This window comes from Schistocerca gregaria, chromosome 2, assembly GCF_023897955.1.
Source record: "Schistocerca gregaria isolate iqSchGreg1 chromosome 2, iqSchGreg1.2, whole genome shotgun sequence".
NCBI classification, from domain to species: domain Eukaryota; kingdom Metazoa; phylum Arthropoda; class Insecta; order Orthoptera; family Acrididae; genus Schistocerca; species Schistocerca gregaria.
In genome coordinates this window covers 873,696,898-873,724,482 of record NC_064921.1, presented here as the reverse complement: position 1 = coordinate 873,724,482, position 27,585 = coordinate 873,696,898, and the positions used below count along the sequence as shown (strand labels likewise).

The window sequence follows — 27,585 nt, the reverse complement described above, 5'->3', positions numbered from 1 at the left end:
AAGTCCCCGCAAGTAGGAAAGGAGGTTATTGCAGCAGTTTGGTGTGTCTCGTATATCATGCACTAAAAGATATGAAATTAAAAGCCTATTGTGAGTGTAGTGCAACAGTTGTAATTTGACGATCAGGAAAAAAAGAGTTCATTATAGTAACTGGTTGTTGAAATCAACTGCTAACAGTTAGTTGGACCTTTTGCTTTACTTCAACTTATGAGGTCGGTTTCTCTTGTCATGTTACCCAAACTCCCACCATTTGCAGATACTGGTCGCAGGACAACCCACATATTCTGCATTAAGAATATCTCCGCTCAGAGAAGATGTGTGTTTGGTGAGCGTTGCCTGCCCGGCATGCGCGTTATTGGCCCCATACCTTTCAACTACACCTTAAAATGCCAGATATCTAGAGATCTTTTACTATTTCTATTCACCATTTGAGGATGATGAGAAGCTGCATGCAGCACTCCAACAAGATGGAACAACCGCTGACATCCGGCTAAAGTATGGTCTACATCACCAACGTGTTCCCTGAAGATAGACATGTCCGTAGAGCCCCCAAAGTCCATGGACTTAACATCGTTTTATGTTGATTTATGGGGCATACTAAAAAGCAAAGTGTATACTGACAATCCTCACAATAGACGATCTTAAACGGAACATTAGGAGAGAAATTAACGACATCACACCTGCAGAATTACAGAGTGCTGCTCGTGACGTCATCACACGAAGTCAGTGATGGCTGGATGCCTATGGCAACCACTTCCAACATCTATACAAATAGGTAACTACACCTTTTTTAATGTTACTATTATCTAGTATTTTTAGTTTGTTTTTGTTACTTGAAACTCGGGCGTGAGGCGTACCGGTTTTATGTGGGATACCCTGTACAACACCGTAGCGAAATAACAGCACTAAGGCCACTGTTGGAGGCGAGCGAACTAGTAAGCGGCAGTTGTCGGAGCCAAGCGCACAATTGGCACATAAACCATGTTAGCGACAGACGTCTGTTCGGAAGTAGTCTTTACCTTACGGTGTTGATTGAAGGTAATGACGCAGCAGAAATGTCAAATGTGACAACGACGTGCATTTACAGTCGCGGGCTGAGGGAAAAGCGTTTTCTCGTATGCAGAATGAAGGAACACGAGGCGTGGGCGAAATGCACTGCTTCAGCCGGTTGATTTTTAAATCTCCTTTTCAAGTCAGCTTCTGTTCTCCTTCTGTTACTGTGCCTTTGCCGGGGGCCTATCCCGCCTCCTCCGTACGGCTCTGGTCAGAGGCGTTGGTCCTGAATAAAGATGAGTTGGAAAAACGCACAAACGGTTCTCGCGGTGGCCACAACCAACTGAGCAGATGGAAGAGCAATCGAGCGGTGAGGTACGGTGCATTCTCGCTTGAAGAACTGGATCCTCCGCAGAATCTGGCGCTTATTTTCGGACTTGGGTGAAGGCCAAGCGGAAACAGAGGTCACCGGAGACGGCCGGTAAACAGATTTTTCTGAAGGAAAGAGAGGGGTTTAAGTACACACACAGCTGGTCGCCTCACCTCCAGTGCGAATTTCCGCCATTTTTCCGCTATTCAACCTTCCACCGGCAGCAGCAAAGTAGACAGTCTAGCTCTCCCTAGAGGAAGAAGCACAGCTCGCCAAAAGCCACAATTGATATTGTCCTCTTTCTTCTGCTCACTGACGTTTACCTTTACGTTGACAAACACGTTTTCTAAGATTGTTTGAACTACACTAACATCAATGTCAAGTTTGTGTAAAAGAAGACCATCCGTCATACTTTCCAATTTATCCTTTATTGTGAATGCGTGAAATAGTGAACGTCCTAGATATACACAAGTAAACTGTAAGAACGTCTAAAACTGCCTAAAAACCAAAAGGTCCTGCAAAAAATCGGTTCATGTTCAGTGTGATGCTATTCAACAATATCTGGTATTTAAGTAGGACAACTGAATTTTCACAGTCGCTGCCAGCTCGGGAACGGTTAGTTAAATGCTAAAATATTAGATTAATTGTATGGAGAGGTAAGCGACCATTTCAAATATAAAAGCAACACTAGCACGCAAGTACTTTAAGTTTTTGCCAATCTAACTGCTTTTACAATCTTAGATATGTAAAGCACAATCTTGATGAACTCGTGAAAAGCATGGGGAAAGACAGCTGTATAATGTGCTGAAAGGCTTAAGTCTCTCTTACTATTTAAAAGCCCTGTTTTCGGAGAGCAGGCTGTGTGAATAACATACAAGCATAAATTGGTAGTCAGCAGCAGACACCAAGGGCTGATAAGCATATGCTGTGACAGAACAGTCTCTATAAAGAATAAAACACTGTGCAGGAGAAGGAAAAAGAGAATAATGAACAAAATGGAGGAGTAGAAAGAGGAGAAGGGATAGATGGAGCAGGTAGAGCAGAGGAGCACGCAAAGGCAGATGAGGAGGAAGAATCAGTTATCAATGTAGAACACAAACAAGGAAAAGGACAAAGAAAAGAAGGCAGAGGAGGAGGTAGATGATATAGTGGAGAATACAGAACCAGGACAGGACAAGGAGGAGGAGAAGGAAGAAGAAGAAAAGGGGGGAAGAAGAAAAGGGGGGAAGAAAAAGAAGAAGAGGGGAGGAAAAAGGAGGAGGGGAGGAGACTAAAGAAAGTGTAGGGAGAGGACAGGTAAGGAGGTGGAGGAGGAGGGGAAAAGAGGAGGATGGGGAATATGAGGAGGGGAAGAGGCATATGAGAAGGAAGTAGAGAAGGTGGTGTAATACAAGGAGGAAATGACGCAGGAAAGTAAATGGCCTTCGCCAAGGACTCCAATGCTACTCCGCATGTGGCATACCTGTCGGATGCACTGACTGACGACTCTGTCGGGCACGGCGGGGAACTTCTGCTTGAGCTCGTGAAAGAGCTGCATGATGGAGATGTTGGAGCAGTCACAGCCGGGGGCGGCGGCTGGCGGGAGGGGGGCGGGGGCGGCGGCGGGCGTCTCCATGGCGGCGCTCCATGCCGGCGTCCGCGTCACGGCGTCGCCGTCCGTTCCGCCAGCGGCGTCGGCATCGCGGCGCTCTGCCAACACACGCACGCTACGTCTCAACCACATTCCTCTCGGCTCTTCAATTAGGTTCAATGGCTCTGAGCACTTTGCGACTTAACTTCTGAGGTCATCAGTCGCCTAGAACTTAGAACTAATTAAACCTAACTAACCTAAGGACATCACACACATCCATGTCCGAGGCAGGATTCGAACCTGCGACCGTAGCGGTTGCTAGGTTCCAGACTGCAGCGCCTAGAACCCCACGTCCACTCCGGCCGGCCTTCAATTAGGGCACTTCCCATACTTATACTAAAAGCTCGTGCTTCTTTTGTATTTCACTATAAAGGCGATATTGCTATCATTACTCTCCAGGCAGCACAGTATGACTTTGATCAATAAGCTATCAAGAGAAAACTGGAGAATTTCCCAATTATTTTGTCGTTTCGGTAAATTATACGTCCCCATCAGGACGAAATTCAAAGGTAGTTACCGTACATTACCGAAATTGTATCTCGCATTCCCCAAGAAAGAGTTATTGACTCTCTGCAGTTCATGGCACGCTCACGCTGGTGTGTACCACCGGTGGATCGCGGTCGACTCCACTAATTACGACACCAGCAATACATCAATGTATGAGGTATTACGTATCAATCAGGAGCAACAAACAACCGACAATACAGTTTTGTGTAACCCTTCAACGATAGAGCTTTCTGAACACACGAGGCATCACATAATTTGTGATTAGATTATTGTAAAATTATTTTATCCGCTCTCTCGTTGTTTTAAAAGAATTGACTTAGAAAGTAAAGTGTCATTATATTAAAATAGTAAACGAGGGCGTCTGAATAAGCGCTCCACACCGCAGCGAGAAACAATTCTCAGCACCGACGTTAAAATGTTAATCTACGTTAGCGATCTCAGAGACAATCTGAACAATCCTCTTAGACAGTTTGCGGGTAATGCTGTCTTTTACGTCTAGTCAATTCGTCAGAAGGTCAAAATGATTTATAAAATGATTTCGACAACATATCTGCATGGCGCAAAAAAAAAAAAAAAAAAAAAAATGGTGATTGGTTGCGAGTTTGAGGCCCTCCACATGAGTACTAGAAAAACTGTTCGATTTCGGTTAAACGATAAATCACACAAACTTTTAGGCTGTCGATTCTACTAAAAGCCTAAAACCATTTTGACAGAGAACTTAGGAGATGTAACGAAAACTACCAAAGAGACTGCCTAACTATGCTTATCCGTACTTTCCTGGAGTGCTGCTTTCCGGTATGGGATTCTTCCCAGACACGATTGACGGAACACATCGCAGAAGTTCAAAGGAGAGCAGCTGCCTTTGTATTATCAAGAAATATAGAAGATAGATCTGACTATCGAACTAAGATGGCAACTATACAAAAAGGGCTTTCCTTGCTAAGACGAGATATTTGCATGAACTCATCTATAGCGGCTAATTGTTAAACAATTTATCGTAAGTGACGAATATTACCTCTTTTATATCTTCGTAAATGGCCATATATTATAAAACCCAAAACATATATCATCATACATTCCACCATCAATATGCTTTAAGAATGGGTGGCATGTGCTATTCACTGCATAACAGTATCAATCTTCAATAGGATTGTAACTCAGCTGGAAAACCGTTGACGTATGGGAACATAGCGTAATTGTGCATATGTATGTGCTAAAGTAAGTGTACAACACTGTACGCAAAATAATATAGTAATTAACCTCTCTCCATAATAACATATGCCGCAGCCAGGCCCAGCCGTAAGTGGGACGTGCGCGGAGGGAGTGATAAAACATCTGTGAGCATGCTGTTCAGCTGTATCTTGTTTGTACCTTACAATGTGATAATACGAAAATTGGGTCCGTTCATTTAATCAGGCAATTGGGCCAGTTAATTTAATTATAAAGTCTTAAAATACTGAAAATAACTATCTAAGGCGATATTTTGGGCGCGAGGAGATTTGTTACGTAAATACGATTACCTCACGATCGGAAGGAATTCGAGAACTGGTATTTAAAGTATGGCAGGAACGCTTATATTCACGAGCGGGAGGCGCAACGTAGGACTTATGTATGCCAAGTAGGAGTTGCCGGTAATGTGTCTTGTCGCAGCTGCTGTCTGTGCGCGGTAAACACCATCTTACAGCGTTCCCACGCGGCCTGCAAGCTTCCTCATAATCACACATTTATCTCCCACAAATATATCAGCATGCTCAAAAAATGAGAGTTCCTGGGCAACGGAGAGCCCTGCAACGCTTCCCTACAGCCTCAGCAGAGATGCATTAACACTGCTTTGCTTTTGCTGCAATGTCAAGTACGTATCTTCGACATGTGGATGAACAGCATGAACGTTTAATGTTCGTGATTTTGCTGTCGTAGTACGTGAGCATGAAGTGAAAAATCTATGTGATATATCGATAAAGTAAAAACGATGGTAACTTCCGATCCCTGTTCATCAATGCATTTTGTTGCGCAATAATTTCACGTACAGTGTGTTTAAAGAACAGTGTCCCGTATTCTTACTGGAGAGAGTACTGGTCAGAGCGAGAAAAAAAAGGCCAATAACATACACCGATGAGCCAAAACATTAAGACCAGCGCGAGATCGAATGCAGCCTGGTGTGTCGTTGATGGCACGTGACGCGGTAAGGAGAGTACATGAGCGGAGCCGAGACGATTGGGAAAATATTTTAGTGATGATGAGGACTATAAATGATAACATCCACTAACAAAACCGACACAGACAAATGCTAGATTGTTTGGCGCCGCGCATGCTAACTAGCATCTCGGTAATGGTCAAGCTGATCGGCTTTTCATGTGCTGCTCTCGTGAGCGTGCATGGGAAGTGGTTGAAGAACAGTGAAAGCACGCGTATGTGACAAGCTGTCGGACATTAAATGTATTCGCAGTTGCGAATATGGACAACCATCTGGTGTACAATGGAATGACGACAATGAAAATTTGTGCCCGACCGAGACTCGAACACGGATTTCCCATTTATCGTGAGTGGCCTCCTTACCATTTGACAGACCCAACACATGGTTGACCACATAACTGCGTTTTCTGTTCGCAGGCATTGTGTCCTGATAAATTTTTCTTATTTAATTATCTGTTGTTGCGGCTTAGTTCGTGCACATGTGATTGATAGGTGGTGGTCTCGCATTACATTCTCCGATCTAGCGGATAACGGAGGCGAACTGAGAGAAGATACGGACTTCATGAGATGTAGTTACAGAGAACAGACCATTTGTTTCTGTGGAAACAACGGTTTTGGTTTTCGTGTGGCTCTCGACCTACTCTTCTTTGAACAGTTCTCCTGTTTTCTTTTTGTAGAGACTTCTGGTTAAGATGTAAGAAACCAGTTGAAGGTGGTGTGCTGAATGTTAGCGGCGTACGTTTTCCAGTCCAGCGGTCGGATCTCGGTATCGCTACAGTATACTTGGCATTGGAAAAGGGGCTATTTTAACTTGCTACGCTGGTCAAAGCGATGTTGGCGACCCTAACTAGGAGCGTTTTACAAGCATAGTACTGCATATAATTGATTCAGGTCCGCCGATAAACTTTCCTTTCTAATTATTGATGAAATACGTCACATGACTTGTCTCGCGCGCAACTCATTGCCAAATTCCGGCTTCCGACAAGAGTCATGTTTTGCGCGACGAAACGATATCAGGCAGGAAATCAATGAACGTATAACGTTATGTGCATATTTGCACTTTTTGTTTCGGTAGCTATCTATGAGCCGCCAATTATCTTCCCGTTATATGCACTGAGAATTTCAGAGCAAGCCATTTCTATAAGCGACTTTATCTTAGGATTACATGATTTCAGTCTTACACGGCACTAAAGTCGTGAAAGTGCTCCACTATGAACGAAATGCGCTATCCAGCGAAGTGGGAAAGCTCTTCGAAGCTCTAAAAGCCTTCTCCGGTCTGCAGCTGTTCGTTCTAGTACCAGTAAAAAAACACATTCGAGGAACCTGACCTCATACACTAGTTCTTCGAATGACATCTAGCAGCAGCCGGGGGATCTTAGAATTATAAGGTACCTTAGAACACAAACAGACAGTCCAGTCATTCGGATACGTTCCAGACGGGGGTTGTAAATACAGCTTATTTTACGAACTAGCGAGCAAGAGCACGGAGTTTTCGTTAGTAACCAGTGCACTTCTGGGCGTATACACATAATTGGATAACGTGCTTTAGGCAGCCTATTAGTTCTGCTTGGAATTCGGTCCATCGATAGATCCTGAGAAATCAATCTTGTGGCTAGTATGAAGCGGTCCGCCACGAATTCCCCTCTTGTGTCAACCTCTTCATCTCAGAGTGGCACTTACACCCTACGTGCTCAATTATTTGCTGGACAGTTTCCCCTGCAGTTTACACCTTTTAAAGCTTACTCTCGTACAACGGAAGCTATTCCCTGTTGTCTTAGCATATGCTATCACCCAGCTTTCTTCGTGCCAATGTGTCCTATATGTTCCTTTCTTCGCCCATTCTGCGGTGAATCTCCTCATTCCATATCTTATCAGTCCACCTAACTTTCAACATCCTTCTATAGCATCATATCTCAAACGCTTAGATTCTCTTCTTTTCCGTTTTTCCTCGGTCCATGATTCACTACTATACAAAGCTGTACTCCAAACATACATGCTCAGAAATTTCTTCCTCAAATTAACCCTCCGTCGCATTATCAAGGTGGAGGGGGGTGTTTTATACCCTCCTTTTGAAAATACTGTAATCTAGTCAGTTACTTTATAATTTAAAATTTTGAAAAAAATATTTTTGTTTTTAATGAATTCTTCTGCCAAATTCCATGTATACTTCAAATTTTTTTTAAATTTTATAAAGATAACCCGAAAATTTACAAACAGGTCTAAGTAGTGGATGTCACTTTCCTCAATGAATGTAGTATTCAGTATAACACTGCCTGCGGCTCAAAGACAAACTATATGCATTATTTATAATTTCTTCTGATGAATGACAGATCGAAAACAATGTTTTGTAATTGACTTGAACTGTTCCCTGTACATGGCATGATAGCAGTCGAATTCTCGCTCTACCTTTGAGTATTTAGGTACACAAAAATTCTTTGATTACACCATCGACGATGAGTCACAAAGACGAGGTGAAAGACAATGGAATTCATTACAGGGTCCGAAGGCAAAATCGGCTCAGAGTTATGACCAAAGGTACAGTCCGGGTCCTTCCTACCAAATACCAAGTGAGCTAAATTCTTCATTTGCGTGGCCATATTGTCCGGAGTTGGCCGGCTGTTGTGGCCGAGCGGTTCTAGGCGCTTCAGTCCGTAACCGCGCGACTGCTACGGTCGCAGGTTCGAATCCTGCCTGGGCATTGATGTGGGTGATGTCCTTAGGTTAGTTAGGTTTACGTAGTTCTAAGTTCTAGGGGACTGATGACCTCCGATGTTAAGTCCCATAGTGCTCAGAGCCATTTGTCCGGAGTTGCTTTACAATTCTTGAGAGTGAAAAACCATCAACGGTGAGGTAGCAGACAGTATTTCCCGATGTAGGCGAGAAATCAAGCGGAAACCATAGTATTAAAAACCAACAGTTTTTCGATATTAAAGCAAATCAAATGTGAATAACTTAATTACAGACCACAGATGGTGCTTTACCTTATAAAGCGAGACGCGTCTGCTTAAAAAAGACATGCATTTTTTGTAGTTTCAACGACAGAAAGAATATACCCTCAAGACCAAGTAAGTTGTTGGTAGGACAGAGGATCGGGAATATTATGTTGAAAATTTCCAGTTCTACATTCGTCTTACAACCACGGGAAACCTCTCTAAAACTTAAGTCAAAATCCAAGGATGGGACACATTCTTGATTTAATTCTGGGAAAGTATGTCTCGGACAAAAAAATGTGAGCACCTGGCGCATTTGCAAGTGTGTACAGAGTAAAAGCGATGACTTGCTCGTCATGTACCGTGCACCTAGGTTGCTGTATTTAAAAATTCACTCGCGTTTCTTTAATATAAAGCAGTAATTGCTTAAAAACACACTCATATTTACCACACATTTCTTTCGTTACTGCTACGGCTGTAGCTGGAGGCCTGAAGGACGATTCTCTTCGGGTTAGGAATGGAAGTGAAACAATTATACAGCGATTCACTCGCCCAGGCGGCGACAAACAGCATGGTGCTCATGAAATCTTTGAGCGATTGGCATGCGGAGTATAGATGTAGAGGTAGAGTAGAGTACGTCAGACACCAGTTTCCGCCATGTTCTCAGAAATACCCGCACCAGTTTAAGTATAACACGCGATAAAAGGCGCAGAGATAACGCCACCAGGGCCCAGTGTAGTTGCCCGCCTGAGACTGCCATTTCGTGCATACACTGCTGACGATTTCTCTCCATGCTGCTACGGGCAACTGTCCGATTTGCAACGCTTACATGAAGAGCAACCCAGCTTAAACGGATAAAACAGAATAAAAATTATTTTTAAATAAGTAGTTATGTCTGTTCTCTTACGATCAAAATCGTTTGCCTTTAAAACCATGCATTAGTGCACGACTGATGTTTGACGGTTAACGAATTAAAAAACCACAGAATGGCAAGTTGTTGAAGAAGTAGTATCGTGTAACGGACAGGTTCACAATAGCCATACGTTAGGTATTCCTTGACAAAAACACAAATACTTGCTTCAAACAGTACATTAACAAATGCAGTATTTACAGAAACATATTTCATAAAATACAAGTTGTTCTGTTGTCGCACGTTCTTCGGTTATTCGTCCTCAAAGTACAACTTCGGAGTTCCACTGAAGTGATTAAAAGCATTCTCTTAACTTATCACACTACAAAACGGCGTAGAGATAGCAGCAGTGTTAGTATGTTATTGTTGTCGTCTTCAATCTGAACGCTCGTCTTATGGAGCCCTCGAAGCTTGTGTATCCCATGCAACTTTTTTATATCCGCATAGTTACTACACTCCGCATCAATTTGGACTTGATTACTACTCTCTAGCCTTGGACTACCTCTACAACCTTTACCTCCCAAACTTCCCTTCATTCAAATCAGCTATTCCCTGATGCCCCATTATGTGTGCTATCAACCTATCCGTGTTCTCTAGTCAAGCTGCGTCTCCCTGAGACAAAGATCTGTGACAGATCTGTCCAGAGCGTATATTGTTCGCGCGGGATCATGGGTTTCAAAGCACACCGTTCGACGCACATGGTTGAACGCGGGCTTCCCAGCAGATATGCACTTCTTGTTCCCATGCTGACCCTACGAAATTGTCAGTCACGACAGCAGTGGGCACGTAGCCATAGAGTTTGAACCGTCGATCACTGGAAACAAGCACCTTGGTTGAATGAAACACTCTTTTGGTTACACCACGTCAATGGTCATGTCCGGATATGCCGTCAGGCGAACGGTTGCTCGAAACATACACCGAGCCGAGGACGCAAGCCACTGGAGGCAGAATTATGCTCTGTGGGATACCCACTCGGTGTTTTCATTGGACCTGTATAGTAATACAAGGTATCATGAGAGCTGCGGACGACATGAACGTAATTGTGGATCACCTTCACACGTGGTGTCTTTCCCAACGGCGATCTCATCTCCCAGCACGATATCACACCGTGTCACAAGTACAGAAACATGCTAAAGTAGTGTGAAGAGTATGCTAGTGAACTCACGTTGAAGTCTTAATTCGACTTATATGCACCAGATGGAACACACATGCTACACATGCAACCAGGCACCAGCTCCGTGCCCGCAACCCACTGGCCTATAAATTACTGGAATTGCGTGACCTGTGGGTAGATATCGAATGCCACGCACGAAGGCTATTCGTTTATCAAGGTCCGATCGGTTGCGAAATGGAAACCACAACGAACATAAAAAAATGTTTCATTAGTAGCAGTCAGCTACACCTCCCACCTACTTGTCTATGTAGTCGCCGCTTCGACTTTAGATATATATTTGTCATAGCATTCTACAAACTTTCCAGTACCGCCGTCATAGAAGGCTTTCCGCCAATTCTCTAAGGTGCAGTTCGTTGTCTGTGCCAAAATGTTGCCTTCGTAGCCAATGGGCCATGTAAGCAGAGAAGAATCTCAGAGGCAGCGTCTTCATTGCCCCCTGCAGTGTGTGGCTGAGATTGTCTGGAAACAGGAAACGCAAGACAGTTACGTAACGTGGGCTGTGTCAAATCAGGCGAAGTCTCTCTCCAGGTGCTCATATTTGGCGGGAGAAACTATTTTCTAGGTATCTTCACGTGCTCATTGTACGCTGAGAACTAAAGGTTGACGTGATGCGATCGACGGGCGTACTAGAGAGACATCTGTGCAAAGCTTCAGATTTTCACTGTGCTTCCCGTTTTGCGACCGGTCGGATCTTAATGAACGGATAGCCCTCGCACCTACTGAAACTTGTCGAACCCACACCACTCAGAAGCGTTGCTATGTGGGGTTCTGAAGGTGGTCCAGCAAGCTATTAAGCATGTGGTCATTACGTTTTGGCTCATCAGGGTGGAAGTAAGATCAATGAAGATACAATGACAGGAAATGAAACCAGTGCGAAATGGTGAGGTAGGCTGAACCTGCAAGATAACATATGTAGAGAGCATTTAAATATTTGTACCAGAGCAGGTCCCGAAAACGTATTTGTTGCTTATCATGAGTAGACACCTTAACCATTAGGCTATCCGAGCATGCCTTCAGGCCTGACTCAAACATCCATCGAAACTGACGTTTCCACACTAATACCAGAGGATCCCCAACAGGGTATGAGGAAATAGTACCATAGTGAAGACTGGAGTCTGTGTAGGACCTTGGCGTTTAATAATTTCATGGCAATATCCATTGGGGCAGCGTAAGCCACAGTCTTCCACCGAATCCGCTCCTCCAGTGGTCCTACTCTCACATACCTGAGGTAGATTCTCCGGTAACAGTTTTCGAAACTCGTTGGTGGGAATGCCAGTGACAGTGAAATATGGAGTCAGGCCTGGAGGCGTGCTCAGATGGCCGATCTAATGGCTAAGGCGGCTGCACGCGATTAGCAAGAAACCCGGGTTCGATGGCATAAATCTTCAAGTAAAACAATAATATTAATAAGGAGTACCAAAACATAAATAATCAGAATGGTGAAATTGTTACAAACGTGTTAAGAAGACAGGATTACATATGAATGAAGACAAGACAGAGTATATGGTCAAACGTAAGAAAGTCTGACGTGATGTGCCTTTGATTGTAGATGGATTCACTTTTAAGACAGGTGATCACTTCAAGTGTTTAGGGTTCTTCTTATTAGAAACAACTGAAGGGATATACAAATAGAAGCCCGTCTAGTAGCAGCTAACAAATCACTTTTTAGCATTATCAATACCTTAAGAAAAATACACGGCCCAGTCACCTTAATGTGATCACTGCCTATGTTCGACTTCAATCTGCAAGAAGCACTCACATGTGGCAGGTGGTAGCACTAGCACTGAAGGTATATCACGTGTGCCAAGGGGACGCGGAAAACAGTGCAGTCATTGTAATACGGAAATGGGGCCGATTTATCTAACTTTCATAAGGACATGATTACTGGCTTTCGGGCCAAGGGTGCAGCATTTCTGAAACGGCTCAGTTTGTAAACAGGTCGTGTACTGCCATGGTTCTGGTATACCGTGCATGGCACAATGGCGCTATCCAAAACCATGCAGGGGGGAACTGTGGTGCACCACAGGCCACAGATAACAACAGATGAACGACGGCTGGGGCTATGAGTACTGGTAAACAAACGTGCAACTTTTGAGCTACTGTTCACCGAAAGATGCTGCGTATGGGCCTCCCGAATAGGCTCCTTTTCCGTGTATCTGTCCTGACGACTGCTCATCGGCGGCGAAGGCTGGAGTTTGCAGGACAGTACCGTGACTGACCGCCCGCTGACTGGCGACACGGGGGTTTTCAGATTAACCATGATGTTGGCGTGTACGGTGTGAAACGCCTGAAAGCAAACATTCTGCATGCGTAATGGTTTGGGGAATGTTTTCGTGGAATTTCCTGGTTGACCTCGTCATTCTGGAAGGCACAATGGATCAACACAAGTATGCAGCTATCCTTGTGCGCCACGTCCACCCCTACGTACACATTGTTTTAGTTCGGCACTACTGTATACTACTGGCCATTAAAATTGCTACACCACGAAGATGACGTGCTACGGACTCGAAAATTAACCGACAAGAAGAACATGCTGTGATATGCAAATGATTAGCTTTTCAGAGCATCTACACAAGGATGGCGCCAGTGGCGACACCTACAACGTGCTGACATGTGGAAAGTTTCCAACCGATTACTCATACACAAACAGCAGTTGACCGGCGTTGCCTGGTGAAACGTTGATGTGGTGCCTCGTGTAAGAAGGGGAAACACATACCATCACTTTGATAAAGGTCGGATTGTAGCCAATCGCGATTGCGGTTTATCGTATCCCGACACTGCTGCTCGCGTTGGTCGAGATCCAATGACTGTTAGCAGAATATGGAATCAGTGGGTTCAGGAGGGTAATACGGAACACCGTGCTGGATCCCAACGGCCTTTTATCACTAGCAGTCGAAATGACAAGCATCTTATCCGCATGGCTGTAACGGATCGTGCAGCCACGTCTCGATCCCTGAGTCAACAGATGAGGACCTTCGCGAGACAACAACCATCTGCACGAACAGTTCGACGACGTTTGCAGCAGCATGGACTGTCAGCTCGGAGACCATGGCTGCGGTTACCCTTGACGCTGCGTCACAGACAGGAGCGCCTGCGATGGTGTACTCAACGACGAACCTTGGTGCACGAATGGCGAAACGCCATTTTTTCGGATGAATCCATGTTCTGTTTACAGCATCATGAGAGTCGCATCCGTATTTGGCGACATCGCGGTGAACGCACACTGGAAGCGTGTATTCGTCGTCGCCATACTAGCGTATCACCCGGCGTGATGGTATGGGGTGCCATTGGTTACACGTCGCGGTCACCTCTTTCTCGCATTGACGGCACTTTGAACAGTGGACGTTACATTTCAGATGTGTTACGACCCGTGGCTTTACCCTTTATTCGATTCCTGCGAAACCCTACATTTCAGCAGGATAATGCACGACCGCATGTTGCAGGTCCTGTACGGGCCTTTCTGGATACAGAAAATGTTCGACTGCTGCCCTGGCCAGCACATTCTCCAGATCTCTCACCAATTGAATACGTCTGGTCAATGGTGGCCGAGCAACTGGCTCGTCACAATACGCCAGTCACTACTCCTGATGAACTGTGGTATCGTGTTGAAGCTGCATGGGCAGCTGTACCTGTGCACGCCATCCAAACTCTGTTTGATTCAGTGCCCAGGAGTAACAAGGCCGTTATTACGGCCAGAGGTTGTTGTTCTGGGTATTGATTTCTCAGGATCTATGCACCCAAATTGAGTGAAAATGTAATAACATGTCAGTTCTAGTGTAATATATTTGTCCAATGAATACCCGTTTATCATCTGCATTTCTTCTTGGTGTGGCAATTTCAATGGCTAGTAGTGTATCTGCCAGCAGGACAATGCAGCATGTCACAGAGCTCGCAGTGCACATGCGTGGCTCTTAAGAGTATCACAATGAGTTTACGATCCGCACTTCGCTACCAAACCCCCCGATTTAAACCCAATCGAGAATCTGTGGGACCATCTCGATCGGACTGTTCGCGCCATGGAACTCCAACCGAGAAACCTAGCGCAGCTGGCCGCGGCGCTGGTGCCGGCATCCCTGTCGGTGAATTCCAGAAACTCACTGACTGTTTCTGCACATCTCGCAGCGGTCTGCGCTGCAAAAGATGGTCATTCATGCATCTGACAGATGGTCACATTGACGTAAATCGACAGTACACACTTAGTACTAATTTCAAAATTCGCTTGCATCAATCAGTTATTGTACAGGTAACGCTGTACCGCTGTGAAGCATTAATATTTAGAATGAAATACGAATAAAAACCGTTAAATGTTCGAAAGGAAAACACCAAGGAAAATGTTTGGAAATATAATTTATGAAAATAGCTTGGAAAAGAAGATAGGAAAAATGAACTATGAGAGCTAAATGCCGAAACATCGTCCAAGTGCTAAAGGAGAGAATATTGAGCTGGGCTAATCACATAGCAAGAATCACGAAGAACAGACTACCTACAACATTCTGCGAGACAATAGAGGAAGATCCAGGGGTGGCGAAATAATCTCCATGGGGACACAGCTAGGAGAAATATGAACTCCAAACTCGACACAAAGAAATGAACGAGTCTCAAAGACCTGACGTTTGGTTGATATCGCCCTTGTCACAAATACAGTAACAATGACATTCACTCTTTACTTCAGTTGTCTACCGTTAGTTTGGTACGCTAAATGCAAAACTCTTCTGCTACTTTTAGAGTATCACATTTTGCAATCCAATTCTCCTAACATTACCTGAAGGAGAAAAAAGTAAGATTTTGGCTTAACGCGCCGCCGTTGAAAGGTCCAGTACAGACGGAGCACAAGTTAGATTTGGATCAAGGATAAAATGTGGAAGTCAATCAACATTGATCTTCTTAAAGGAACCATTCCGGCATTTGTCTTACGGCATTTACGAGAATCAAGGTGAGTATAAATAAGGATGGCCAGAGAAGGATCCCCCTGGATGCGTCTACCGTTATGACGTTCCAATCACAATGTGCCGGATATTTTGATTATTTTAATTCACGTAAAGTAATATTCTGACGCATATTCCAAAAACATCACACTACAATACGCAAACATTGTGCTTCTATGTCACTACTTTCTCAACCCCATCCCCATTCTTATGAGATGCAGGTGGTTCTTACTCTCACAGCACTTCGTTTCACATAGTAAGTGATATCTGTATCAAGTCCGTATAAAATCAAGCTAGTTGGTTGCATACATAAATACAATGACTTTCATAAATAGCGTATACAATGTAGAACAGAACAAGTAACTCCCCACCACGATTCTTTAAAGAATTGGAGTACCATGTGTAATCCATCTTAAAATGTCTGATTACTTTACAAAAGAGTTGATGTGTCAAAATATTTGACGTTAAGCGTAGAAAACCTTTATGGCTGTAGGTACAACGCTCTCATTACATTGATTTTATTAGCTTCGGATCCTTCAACTACAGAATAATGGAAGTTTAAGCGTTTAGTAAATTTTAACAAAGTCTACTTTTCCATTCACCTCAATGTTTATGACGTCGTATCTCCTGAACTGTGTGTCGTACAGTGATCTAAATTTGCACGGGCATGGAGTAGTAAACTGGTATGTGGACACAATCTGCACAACGTGTAAGGAGGCAATAAATTAAAAAGTCATGCCTGATGCTGAAGATATACTGCATGAACAGCGAATACGTAGTAAGCGATAAAAGCGATAAACTATTTTCCTTTCATTATTTTGTGGGAGGAGACAGCGAGAAAAAGTCTGTAAAAGATTTGAAATTATGTGTAGTTATTGGGGGTCGCTAGGTGCTCTCACTGGTGAATGAACACTGAGGTGACAAAAGTCACGGGATAACTCCCAATATCGTGTCGGACATTCTTTTGCCTGGCTTGGTGCAGAAACTCGACGTGGCATGCACTCAACAAGTCGTTGGAAGTCCCCTGCAGAAATACTGAGCCACACTGACTATAGTTGCCCATGATTGCAAAAGTGTTGCTGGTGCAGGTGCAGGATGTTCTGCATGAGCTGACTTCTCGACTTAGTACCATAATGTTCGATGGCTTTCACGTCGGAAGATCCGGGTGGCCAAATCATCCACTCGAACTGTCCAGATTATTCTTCAAACCATCGCGAACAACTGTAGCCGAATGACATGACATCGTTGTTACGGTACATGAAGGATCGGTTCAATTGGGCCAAAGGAAATTCCACGTAAACACAGCCTATATTATTATGGAGACACCACCAGCTTGCAAAAAGCCTTGTTGGCAACTTGGGTCCATGGCTTCGTGGAGTCTGCGCTACACTGAAAGCCTACCATCAGCTCTTACCACCTGAAATCGGATTTCATCTGATCAGGCCATGGTTTCCGAATCGTCTAGAGGCCAACCGATATGGTTACGAGCCCAGGAGATCTCGTGCCCTTAGTAAGGCACTCACGTCGGTCTTCTGCTAATATAGCCCATTAACGCCAAATTTCGCCATCTGCCCTAACGGATACGTTCGTCGTACGTCCCACATTGGTTTCTGCAGTTGTTTCACGCATTACTGCTTGTCTGTTAGCAATGACAACTCTACGCAAGCCCACTGCTCTCGGTCGTCAAGTGAAGGCCATCGGCCACTACATTTTCTGTGGTGAGAGGTAGTGCTTGAAATTTGGTATTCTCAGCACGCTATTGACACTGTGGATCTCGAAATACTGAATTTCCTAACAGTTTCCGAAATGGAATGCCCCTTGCGTATCGTTCAAACTACCATTCCGTATTCAAAGTCAGTTAATTCCGGTTGTGCGGTCACAATCATGTAGGATAACTTTTCACGTGAATCACCTGAGTGCAAATGCGCCAATGCGCTACCCTCGTATACATTGTGTACCCGATACTACGGCCATCTGTACATTTGCATATCGCTATCACATGACTTGTCATTTCAGTGTAGTCTGCGTGATTTGAGGGCCGTGAGTTACGCTGGCACAAAATATTTATGTAAACACATAAAAAAAAAAGTATTGCATTCCCTCGGTTCCGAGAGTTCCGGAACCTGTACAGAAAATTGAAACAGAAATCAACATAAACATCATCATTTCCACTCTTTTTATTGCTAATGAAAACCACACATTCCATGTTGTACCACCCACCATACAGCGAGACCTTCAGACGTGATGGTACCGACTGCTGTACACATCGATACCTCTAATACCCAACAGCACGTCCTTTTGCATTGTTGTATGCCTGTATTCGTCGTGGCATACTATCCACAAGTTCATCAAGGCACTGTTGGTCCAGACTGTCCCACTCCTCAACGGCGATTCGGCTTAGATCCCTCTGAGTGGTTGGTGGATCACGTCGTCCATAAACAGCCCTCTTCAATCTGTTCCAGGCATGTTCGATAGGGTTCATGTTTGGAGAACATGCCGGATACTCTAGTCGAGCGATGTCGATATCCTGAAGGAAGTCATTCATACGATGTGCACGATGAGGGCACGAATTGTCGTCCACGAAGACGAATGCCTCGCCAATATGCTGCCGATATGGTTGCACTATCGGTCAGAGGATGGCATTCACGTATAGTACAGCCGTTACGGCGCATTCCATGACCACCAGCGGCGTACGTCGTCCACACATAATGCCACCCAAAACAGCAGGGAACCGTCACCTTGCTGCACTCGCTGGACAATGTGTCTAAGGCGTTCAGCCTGACAGGGTTGCCTCCAAACACGTCCTGACGATTGTCTGGTTGAAGGCATATGCGACACTCATCAGTGAAGAGAACATGAGGCCAATACTGAGCAGTCCATTTGGCATGTTGTTGGGCACATTTGTAACGCGCTGCATGGTGTCGTTGTTCCAAAGATGAACCTCGCCATGGACGTCAGGAATGAAGTCGCACATCATGCAGCCTGTTGCGCACAGTTTGAGTCGTAACAAGACATCCTGTGGCTGCGCGAAAAGCATTTTTCAGATGGTGGAGTTGCTGTCAGTCTTCCTCCGAGCCACAATCCGCAGGTAGCGGTCATCCACTGCAACAGTAGCCTGAGCGAGGCATGTCATTGGCATTTCCTGTCTCTCTGTATCTCCTCCATGTCCGAACAACATCGCTTTGATTCACTCCGAAACGCTGGACACTTCCCTTGTTGAGAGGCCTTCCTGGCACAAAGTAACAATGCGGACGCGATCGAACCGCGGCATTGACCATCCAGGCATGGTTGAACTACAGACAACACGAACCGTGTACCTCCTTCCTGGTGGAACGACTGGAACTGATCGGCTGTCTGACTCCCTCCATCTAATAGGCGCTGCTCTTGCATGGCTGTTTACATGTTTGGGCGAGTTTAGTGACATCTCTGAACAGCCAAAGTGGCTGTGTCTGTGATACAATATCCACAGTCAACGTCTATCTTCAACAGTTCTGGAAACCGAGATGATGCAAAACTTTCTTTGATGTGTGTATATAAGTTGTAACTTTAATCCTTGACGTACTGGTTCAACCTTTAATGTCAGATTAGACCCCTATATGAGTAGCGTACGAAAGTGTTTTGAATTTTTAAATGTGGTCAAGAATTATACGAAATATGGAAAACCAAATTTCTGTTGACCCTGGAAGCCGTTAGAAAGGCAATCTGATATTACGACAAGGTTACTGTTTTATTCGTGTAGTAATATGGAAGTGAACTGTACATACACGTATACAATAATTTTCGTAGATATGTAGAATACAATGAACTAGCTTAACTTTCTTATCTTTGGGGAATTGTATAGAGCCAACCCATCTGATGGTTAGCTGTCTATGCAAAGGCTGTTATTAAAACCAATGAGCGCTACATCATCGAGGGGCAACGAGAAGGAACCAGAATGATACGTACAAAAGAACGAGCAGAGCGACGCCAGCTAAGGGTTACGTACAAGTTTTATCGAAACAGGAGCTGGCCGTACGACGTGCCAGCCATAGTAAGTCAGCACAGTCCACGGGTAAAGTGGTGGACAGACCTACACTTAGTTGACAAAAGTCATGGGATAGGCACATGCACAAATGCAGATGGCAGTAGTATCGTGTACACAAGGTATAAAAGAGCAATGCATTGGCGGTGCTCCGGAGATTGACGTGAAAAGGTATCCGACATGATTATGGCCGCGCGACGGGAATTAACATACTCTGGACGTGGAACGGCAGTTCGAGCTAGACGCATGGAACATTCGGTTTCCGAAATCGTTAGGTAATTCAATATTCCAAAATCCACAGTCTCAAGAGCGTGCCGAGAATACCAAATTTCAGGTGTTACCTCTCATCACACCGAGCGAGGTGGCGCAGAGGTCAGCACACTGGACTCTCGCATTCGGGAGGACGGCGGTTCAATCCCGCGTCCGGCCATCCTGATTTAGGTTTTACGTGATGTCCCTAAATCGCTCCAGGCAACAGCTGGGATGGTTCCTTTGAAAGGGCACGGCCATCTTCCTTCCCCGTCCTTTCCTAATCCGATGAGATAGATGATCTCGCAGTTTGGTCCTTTGGTCTCTTTCATCAAACAACTCCCCCCCCCCCCCCCCCCTCACACCACGGACAACACAGGGGCCGATGGCCTTCGCTTAACGATCGAGAGCAGCGGCGTTTGCGTCGAGCTGTCAGTGCTAACACCCAAGCAACATTGTGTGAAACAACCGCAAAAATCATCGGGGGACGTATGATGAACGTATTCTTCAGAACATGGAGGGGAGATTATGCGTTCATGGGCTATGGCAGCAGAAGACCGCCGCTAACAGAACGACATCGCCTGCAGCGCCTCACCTGCGCTCGTGACGATACCGGATGGACCCTAGACGACTCGAAAATCGTGGCCTGGCCAGATGAGTCACGATTTCAGTTGAGAAGAGTTGATGGTAGGGCTCGAGTGTGGCGCAGACACCACGAAGCCATGGACCCAAGTCGTCAACGAGGCACTGTGGAAGCTGGTGGTGGCTCCATAATGGCGTAGGCTGTATTTACATGGAATGAACTCTGGTCCAAGTTACTCAATCACTGAATGGAAATTGATACTTTCGGCTACTTGGAGACCATTTGTAGGTATTCGTGACAATTCGCCATGTCACCAGGCCACAATTGGACAATTCGAGCCAAAGACTTGGCTACGCAGGTCGTCCGACATAAATTATTTCGAACATTTATGGTACATAATCGAGATGTCAGTTCGTGCAGAACATCCTGCACCGGCAACATTTTCGCAATCATGTCCAGCTATAGGGGCAGTATGGCTCGATATTTCTGCAGGCGACTTTCATCGGCCTGTTGAGTCCACGCCAAGTCGAGTTGCTGCACTACACCAGACAAAAGCAAGTCAGACACGATATTATGAGGTATCCCATGACTTTTGCCACCTGAATATACTACAGACCACGAAGGTAGATTACACTCTGTGGCACTGCACGCCCCGCCTCGCTGGAGAGCGGACAGGTAACCTGGAGAGGGCCGCTCCAGCGTTCGTCGGCAGCGGCGGCGACTGCGGTCGCGCCTCCAGCCAACAAAATGTTTTGTCGGCGCTGGGAATAGCGCCGCCCCCGCGGCTGCGGCGCGCGGCCCACGTCACGCTTTCGCCGCGGCTTACGCACGCACGGCGGTCAACAGCTGGCGCGGCCGGCCACGTCCGCCAGGTCGCCGGCTACCCGCTGCCCGTGCAGTCGTTCGTTCGCCCTGGTCAGAGCGCGCGCTGCATGCTGTCCGCTTCCCTCCCCTCGCGACACGACGGAAAGCTGTGGTCGATTCACCTCCAGTTACTCCCCTATATACTATCTGTAAACCCATGGGCTGAACGTGTGCTGCAGAGCATACCAGGGGAATATTTGTGATAACATACACTCAAAAAATTTTACATCAATTTTTGAATGAAACCCCTATCAATCTGCATTTAAGGTATATTATTATTATTATTATTTAATTCTATAAAAAATTGCTATACTTTTACAAACGTTTTATGATTTAATGAACTGATGGCTTTGAAGCACAGTGCTACAAAAGACTGCTGTAGAACAGATCACTACCTTGAGTAATTAAAGAAGTTTTTTAAAATAAAATAGAAAGCACATTTTATTTTTATCTAAAAATATTTTTTTTATTAAATCCGCATATGGCGAGGTATGGGACACGTAATGCACCCATGAACACTGTCGAATATTATCGTTTTCTGCTCACGGTGTTATGGCGTGCGGGGGCATAATGTTGTATGGGAATAATGTTGTCATGATTTTCAGTCCAAACACTCGTTTGATGCAGCTGTCCATGCTGCGCAAGCCTCTTCATCTCCGAGTAACTACTGCAACTTACATCCCTCTGAATGTCTTGGTCTCGCTCTATGACTTTTAGCTCCCACGCTTACCTCCAGTACTACACTGATGATCCCTTGAAGCCTCAGAACATGTCCTACCAACCGATCCCTTCTTCTTGTCAAGTTGTGCCACAAACTCCTCTCCTCCCCAGTTCTGTTCAATACCTACTCATTAGTTACGTGATCTACCCACATAATCTTCAGCATTCTTCTTTAGCACCACATTTTAAAAGCTTCTACTCTCTCCTCGCCTGAACTGTTTATCGTCCATGTTTCACTTCACTCCATACAAATACCTTCATAAAGGACTTCCTGACACTTAAACCTATACTCTATGTTAACGGATTTATCTTCTTCAGAAATGCTTTTCTTGCCATTTTCAGTCTACATTTTATACACTCCCTACTTTGACCACCATCAGTCATTATGCTTCCCAAATAGGAAAACTCATTTACTGCTTTAAGTGTCTCATTCCCTAATCTAACTCCCTCAGCAACATCTGCTTTAATTCGACTACATTCCAGTATCCTCGTTTTGTTTTCGTTGAGCCGGCCGGGGTGGCCGAGCGGTTCTAGGCACTACAGCCTGGCACCGCGCGACCGCTACGGTCGCAGGTTTGAATCCTGCCTCGGGCATGGATGTGTGTGATGTCCTTAGGTTAGTTAGGTTTAAGTAGTTCTACGTTCTAGGGGACTGGTGACCTCAGATGTTAAGTCCCATAGTGCTCAGAACCATTTGAATCATTTTTTGCTTTCGTTGATGTTCATCTTATATCCTCCTTTCAAGATACTATCCATTCCGTTCAACTGCTCTTCCAAGTCCTTTGCTGTCTCTGACAGAATTACAATGTCATCGGCAAACCAAGAGGGTCTTCCAGTCAACAGGTTTCCCTAAATCTACAAGTACTAGAAACATAGGTTTGCCTTTCCTTGCCATTTCTTCTAAGAGAAGTCGTAGGGCCAGAGTTGGATAGGCATACTGACCTCTAAACCTTCCCCATGTGCGTCTTTTCAGGGGTCTTTCCGGCCCTGACTTCTTTATTATCAAAAACAATGCGCGACCGCATTCAACGTCACAGGTGCAGGATCTCTTGGAACGAGAAGATACTCGGTGAATGGATTGTCTTGCCCGTTTCTCCTCTTAAATCCCATCGAGCACATGTGGGGTGCGCTGGGGAGACGTATTGCGAATGTCGACATGCACCAACGACCATCCAACAGTTGTCAAACGCGTTGGTGAAGACATGGAGCGCCCAGCCACAGGAACTGCTTACCAACCTTGTGCCCAGCAAGGGAGAATGTTGCAGAATATGCACTGCGTGCTTTGTGATCGCACACCGTATTAAGAATCATGTCGTGCCTTTTGCAATGTCAAGGGGACTGTAATAAATCGCGCTGACTTTCACGTAGTTATTGTCTTCGAAGAAAAGTGTAATTTCTGTTCGTCTAATTGCGTATTTCTTTCAGTTACCTTCTGTACTATAGCGTAGCAGTTCTTTCTATATATGGTCCCACTGGGTAATATTACTTGGTAGTGACACATCACGCGGGAGTTACTCTCGTCCTTAGGTTTTCCACACTACTGTACTTCCACGAATAGACTAGCACGGAGACCAGCAGTAAACCACTGTGCGGGCGGATAGGAATGATTAACCTGTTCAACACGATTTATTAACATTGTCATTAACAACTATATATTAAAAAAAATACAGATCAAAAAGTTGTGAATGTGTCTACGGAAAAACTAGTAGTTCATTTTTTAAACTAACATAATCACTGTAACTGCAGCAAACACGTTTGTTTGTCAAGGGCTGTAAAAACCAAATAATTCACATACACAATATCTCGTTAACGATAATGTTATTTGAAAATGTTTCTCTCCAGCATCAGGAGTTCAAGAAGCCGCATATCGCGACAGTGAAAGATAGAGAGAGAGAGAGAGAGAGAGAGAAAGTTCCACTTTGGATAAAATGAGATATGGAAGGAACCAGCATTCCGGAAAATCTAACAGGTTTCTAACTGCCAAAATGCCGTTAACCATTCTATTAAACGTCTTAGCGATTTTGCTAATTGACACGTTTGACCAGACACCACTAGGAACTTGATGGAGTGCGGGGTTTTGAGACATGAGTGCTGACTTAAGTAACATATCCACTGAAAAATTCACACGGATAAGGCCACAAGATAATTACATCGCATCTTTTGCGATTACTGGAAGCTACTGGAACAAAGAAATATATTTTAAATTTTTCTGCTGCGGGGTCACTAGGCAGTAACGTAGGTGACTGCGTGTAAGTGCGTCCTTGCCTCTACCGCATGTGACATCACCCAAGAGCATTGCCATTTTTCACATATGCAACATTATGCTAGTCTCTAATGCCGCATTAAACGCCCGCGTTCAACGGAACTTGAATCAATGCTTTGGAACGCCTATCCTGTGATTCAAAGAGCTATGCCAACACTACCTGACATCTTGGTGAAGGATTATGGACATGAGTCTGGTTGCTGTAACACAAGTGAAACTTCTAATATACGACATTGTCGGAATGGTCGACTGTGTTACTCATTCATCTGTCGTCATTTGTTACAACTGGCTTCACTCTTGGGTTCGAAATCTAGTATCTTCTAACGCCATGGAGAGCCATGAATCGCGATGTCAGGGTGTTGGAGAAGTCACCGAACTTCAGAGTGCTAAAACATGCTGTTTACTTTTCTCTGCCAGTTCTTGCTCGGCACGTGCATAGCCCAAACAAACTTGCCAGTATACTCTTCGATCTGTATATAAAAGTGCACAACACTTCTCACATCTCTGCATTATGTCGTACGGTTCTCAGCAGAACAAGACTTTTGTTCTCTCATTAAAACCAACGTACGAAGTGCTGCCGTATGAAAGAAACGGTACCATTAATTAAAGAATAAAAAGTTTTTACAACTTAATGATATTTGAAAGAAACAAGTTAATCGAAACCTACACACAAAATGAGGTTGATGCATGTGTTACGTGCTGCTAGGATGCGTTGTGCCGTGGGTGCAAGCGCAATATCACGTGATGTCCTGACTGAATTCTTCGCTGGTCGCTTTTAATGACTTCGAGTAATGGCTGACACTACCAAACACAAAATTCAGAAAACCTGCTTCAAAACAGGCCATACAATGCCGCGTTAGCCTAAATGATACATTGATTTCCAAAGCACTGTGTGCTGACAATTAGGTGACGTACAAGGACAGGCGATACAAGACACGATAGAGACAACCAATTTTAAAGAGCCCGTCTCTTGGTTCGCTTGCGTGCTGGATGGCAGGCCTGCAATGGCTCTCTCCAAGATGGTAGTAATGCATGAGAGTAGTTTTTGTGTGTTAGTACATGCAAAGTGTTCGTCGGTTAAGGGCATTCAGCGTGCATTCGTGTGCAAATACGAAAAAGCTGTACCTAGTCACCAGAGCGTTTTGCGTTGGTTTCGCCAGTTTTATGACACTGAAAGAGAGAAGCATGGGGCGACCGTGGACCTCAGAGGAACTCCTGAAGTGCATGAGGGACAGCTTTGTGCGCAGCCCACAAGAAATAAACCGTTCGCACAAGTCGTGGACTGGACACTCCGCAGAAAACAAGGTGAAATGTTTTGTGGCGGCACCTGCATTTCAAATTCTACCGTTTGCAACTGTTACACCTGACTCCATCCAGATGTTACGCCCGCCGATTGGAGTTTTGTGCGCTAATGCTATGGTAGACGATGATGATGACCTTGCGGAGACTCCGATACTCGTATTCAGCGACGAGGCAACTTTCCATTTGTCGGGAAAGGTGAATCATCACAGAGTGAAAGTGTGGCGTACTGAACTGCCGCATGTCCTTGTGATGTTGGACAGGAGTTCGCCAAAGCTGAATGTCTTCTGTTCCGTAACCAAGACGAAAGTTTATGCCTCCCTTTTTCTTCACTGAGTAGACAGTGACATGTTCCCGTACCTGGATACGTTGCAGTTGCGGCTGTTGCCACAACTGACTGCTAATTACTCGACTTTCATCTTTCATCAAGACGCGACTCTATTTCAATGGACAATAGAGTACAACTGTCCGCGCCGTTCTGAACGAAGAACTACCACATTGCTGGATAGGGCGTGGTGATGTTCTTCTGTTGCCATGCAGCCCCCCCCCCCCCCCCCCCCAAGGTCACCAGATCTCTTGCCATGCGTTTTCTTACTGTGAAGTTATGTTAAGGAAAAAGTTTATGTACCCCCCCCCCCCCTCCATCCCCAATGACAGCAACATTGTAAGAACTGCAGAAACGCATCACTGTTGCAGTGATGCACTTTGACAGAAACTTGCTGGTGAATGTATGAGCTGAAATGGATTACCGTTTGGGTATGTGCTGGGTGACAAAGTTCGCACACATTGGACATTTTTTGAACGTACCAGAAACTTGGTGAATGTGTGTATCTTCTCATGTATCAGACGTCTCTGTACGTCAAGTACGCGTAACAAACATCGCTTTGAAACCCGATGAGTCATTTATGTTATCATTGTATACTGAAAGTTTTCAAAATGAGTAGCTGCTCACTTGATTTTCACGGATTTATATAGAAACTAAATACACCATATGTCAGTGGAGAAGCGCTACACCATAAAGCCCTTTACTCGCCGTTGGACTTTTCCTTTTCTTTTGTCACTTACGGCTTCTTTCTCCCCTGGAAATGATTTGTGCACGTGGAAAATGACGAGCTGCACCGTGTTTCGGAGTCCACGTCAGACTGTAGCCTCTCCCCCAAAAAACTGGGTGCTAAGTCAGTTCGAAGGCCGAAGGAAGTTACAGAGTACCGTCTTCATCATTGCGAAGTCTAGTGAAGCACTGCGGCGCGCAAATCAATTTTTGGGTTTAGGACAGCTTTAATTTTTTTTTTTTAAATTGAGCAATGTGTTATTATAAGTTGAGTCTTAAACCACTCTTCCAATCGGCCTTGTCCTCGCTAGTGTCACAGTACGAGCATGCAGTCGCTATGGGAGGAAGACATACATTTAAAATCACGCTGTGCAAATAATTTCAGGGGACGGTTCTACTCTAACGATACGAGTATTACACTTCTGAACCTAAACCCATCATACGCCACACCTTTATAGATATAATAGCAACGAAGAGGCAGGTTAAGTAACTCGCGCCGATCAGACTATTGCCCGAGGCCATTCTGCCCATGTTGTTGTATTCTTAATGTACTCAATGTAGACAACCAAGGAAAAATCTCGTCTAATAACATACACAACTAAAAACAAGGTAACCATGAAGGCCTGCAAAAGGACAGTTCAGATATTCTATGGGAGAATACAAGAAATGGGCCGACATTAAACGGTAAAGTCTGGAACTAAATCAAAGACTTATTGCATTGTATATGACACACGTGTGTTGCATCTTGCGTTCGTCTATACTTAATGCTCGGATGCATGGTAAAATAGTCTCCAAACACATGGAAGTTGGAAGCTGAGAGATGCGGGCTCGAGGGCGAATGAAGAACAGTCCAATAAAGTTTTGTGAGCTCCTCTCGGGTGCACAGACTTCTGCGAGGCCTTG

At 44.9% G+C, this 27,585-nt stretch overlaps 1 protein-coding gene across 7 annotated transcripts in view; it reads right to left on the bottom strand.

Moving 5' to 3' along the window:
- Positions 1-27,585, bottom strand: part of LOC126335273 (TGF-beta-activated kinase 1 and MAP3K7-binding protein 3-like) — a 430,472-nt gene that overhangs the window by 325,552 nt on the left and 77,335 nt on the right. For all 7 annotated transcript variants that reach the window (XR_007564842.1, XR_007564841.1, XM_049998334.1 and 4 more), the window contains exon 2: positions 2,826-3,052. Coding sequence is in view for 5 of the 7 variants with exons in the window: in XM_049998334.1 (XP_049854291.1) it covers positions 2,826-2,978 (153 nt within the window). In the remaining 2 variants the exon portion in view is untranslated. The remainder of the gene's footprint in view (positions 1-2,825; positions 3,053-27,585) is intronic.